Source organism: Haliaeetus leucocephalus, unplaced genomic scaffold, assembly GCF_000737465.1.
Source record: "Haliaeetus leucocephalus isolate CR32 unplaced genomic scaffold, Haliaeetus_leucocephalus-4.0 Scaffold210, whole genome shotgun sequence".
Lineage (NCBI taxonomy): Eukaryota > Metazoa > Chordata > Aves > Accipitriformes > Accipitridae > Haliaeetus > Haliaeetus leucocephalus.
In genome coordinates, this window is record NW_010972646.1 from 117,420 (window position 1) to 120,012 (window position 2,593).

Below are 2,593 nucleotides of genomic sequence, written 5' to 3' on the forward strand. Positions count from 1 at the left end.
TGGACAGCCGGTGCCTGAGCCTTACGGCTTCCTACGTGCGGGCGCAGCACCAGCGTGACGGATCCCTGCCTGCCTGCCGCTTCTTTGAGGTGAGGGATTCCCCTGATGAGCACTCGGGGATCCCCCTGACCCTGATGGACACCCAAGGGTGTCCCACCTGCCCCTGCTTGGGGGCCCCAAAGGCACCTGGGGACCCCTGGGTGCCCCCCAGTCTCCTGCCAGCTCCTGGGTGCCCTGTGGTGTCCCCGACAACTCCCAGCACCCTGGGGTGCCCCCACTCCCTAACTGGGTCCCAAGCACCCTGGGGACCCCATTCCCCATCCCCCCCACCAGTACCCTAGGGTGCCCCCCCGCCACAACCCACTTCCACCCCACACCCATATCCCCCCTTCCCCAATCCCCTGCACCGTCCTGCCTCGGCTCACTGCCCCAGCTGCCCCCCACCCCCTGGGGGCCTCCCCAAGGCCCTCCAGCCACCTTCCCCGGGGTCTCCCAGCAGGAGTTCGACACCCACGGGCGTGAGGTGCCCATCCCCTATGGCATCTACAACCTGGACGACCTGAAGGCCCACGGCCGCCAGAAGGGCTGGTGCCCCTATTTCCTCGCCCGCTACTCGGTACGGGGGGGAGGACAGGGGGCCAGGATTGGCTTTGGGGTGGCTCCTTTGTCCCTAAATGTCCCTAAATGTCCCCATGCCCTGCCTTCCGGCAGATCCTTCATGCCAACATCGTCGTCTACAGCTACCACTACCTGCTGGATCCTAAAATCGCCGATTTGGTCTCAAAGGAGTTGGCCAAGAAGTCGGTTGTGGTCTTTGATGAGGCCCACAACATTGGTCAGCACCCCCATGAACCCCATTTTTGGGCTGTCACCCTCTGTCCCCTGCATCACCTGCAGCAGGGGGAGTGACACTGTCCCCCATCCCCGCAGACAACGTCTGCATCGACTCCATGGGGGTGAACATCACGCGCCGGACGCTGGACCGCTGCCAGGCCAATGTGACCACGCTCCAAACCACCATCCAAAAGTGAGCATGGCCCCCCACCTCCCTTCCATTGTCCCCATCGTTTTCCCACACACACCCCCCCGGGTGACTGCATCCCCCCTTGCCGCAGGATCAAGGAGACAGACACGCAGCGGCTGGCGGAGGAGTACCGGCGCCTGGTGGAGGGGCTGCGGGAGGCCAGCACTGCCCGGGAGACTGACCTTTACCTTGCCAACCCTGTGCTGCCAGATGAGATCCTGCCGGGTACGGGGGGGGGGGGGGGTGACCCCTCTTTTGAGGTGCCCCCCTGGCCCCCCCTATTTCCATGCTGGATGAGCACGGGGGGTTTCTGAGCTCCCTTTTGTGGCAGGGAGCCCCCCAAGCCCTTTGGGGTGCCCCCAGCCCCACACCAGCCTCCAGTGCCCCACAACCTCCCCTCCAGACAAGCATGGACACCCTGGGGGTCCCAGAGCCCCTCCTTGGAGTGTGGGGAGAGTGTCAGGCGCTCCCCACCCCAGCCCCCCCCCCCCCCGCCACTGTCCCTGGCCCACAGAGGCAGTTCCCGGCAGCATCCGGACGGCTGAGCACTTCGTGGGCTTCCTGAAGCGGTTCGTGGCCTACCTGCGGGCACGGGTGCGGGGGCCGCGGGTGGTGCAGGAGAGCCCCCCCGCCTTCCTCAAGGACCTCTACGAGAAGGTCTGCATCGAGCGCAAGCCCCTGCGGTGAGTCTGGGGGGATCTGTCCCCACCACAAAGGGACCTACCCCCAAGGGAATGTCCCCCCAGGGTGGCTTGTAACCACACCAGGGTGGCTTGTAACCACACCAGGGTGGTCTGTGACCCCCCAAAGGTGCTGTGTCCCCCCACTAGGTTGGCCTGTGACCCCCCCCCCAAAGGTTTTCTTCACCCCCCCAAGGTGTTGTGTCCCCTTCCTCGGGTGGTGTCTCCCCTCCATGGCATGACCATGTCCCCCCCAAAGGCAGCATTTCCCCTCCTCGGTGTGACATGACATTTGTGGGATGACGTGTCCTCCGCCCAGGGTGATGTGTGCCCCCCCCCCAGGTGACACGTTCCCCCCCCACGGGTGATCTACCCCCCAGGTTCTGCGCTGAGCGGCTGCGCTCGCTGCTGCGGACACTGGAGATCGTGGACATGGCCGACTTCTCCGCCATCACCCTCGTCGCCAACTTTGCCACCCTTGTCAGCACCTACTCCAAGGGTCAGCCAGGCGCCTGGGTCCCCCAGGGTGGGCAGTCCCTGAGGACCCCTTTCGAGGCAGGGGGGGTGGTCTGTGAGCCCCCCCATTGTGGGGATTGGCACCCATGGGTGGTGGCACGGTCCATAAGCCCCCTTGGGGGGGTGGATGAGCACCCTTGGGTAGAGGAACACCCTGTGTCCTGCTTGGGGGGGTGCTGGGTGGCCTCCCTGCCCCGGCTGGCATTGAGGGTGCCTCCCTCATCCCCCCGCTCCAGGTTTCACCATCATCATTGAGCCTTTCGACAACAGGACCCCCACCATCTCCAACCCCATCCTGCACTTCAGGTGTGGGCACAGGGGGGGACACGGGAGGGTATCGGGGAGGGACAGGGACACTGAGGGGGGGACAGGG

General features: G+C 65.5%; 1 protein-coding gene across 1 annotated transcript in view; it reads left to right on the forward strand.

Moving 5' to 3' along the window:
- ERCC2 (excision repair cross-complementation group 2) overlaps window positions 1–2,593 on the forward strand; it is a 6,080-nt gene that overhangs the window by 625 nt on the left and 2,862 nt on the right. Inside the window, exons 5-12 of the mRNA XM_010566395.1 lie at window positions 1–89; window positions 500–616; window positions 712–835; window positions 931–1,027; window positions 1,116–1,249; window positions 1,539–1,707; window positions 2,085–2,203; window positions 2,457–2,526. The exon at window positions 1–89 is cut by the window's left edge and continues 4 nt beyond it. Coding sequence (XP_010564697.1) covers window positions 1–89; window positions 500–616; window positions 712–835; window positions 931–1,027; window positions 1,116–1,249; window positions 1,539–1,707; window positions 2,085–2,203; window positions 2,457–2,526 — 919 coding nt within the window. The remainder of the gene's footprint in view (window positions 90–499; window positions 617–711; window positions 836–930; window positions 1,028–1,115; window positions 1,250–1,538; window positions 1,708–2,084; window positions 2,204–2,456; window positions 2,527–2,593) is intronic.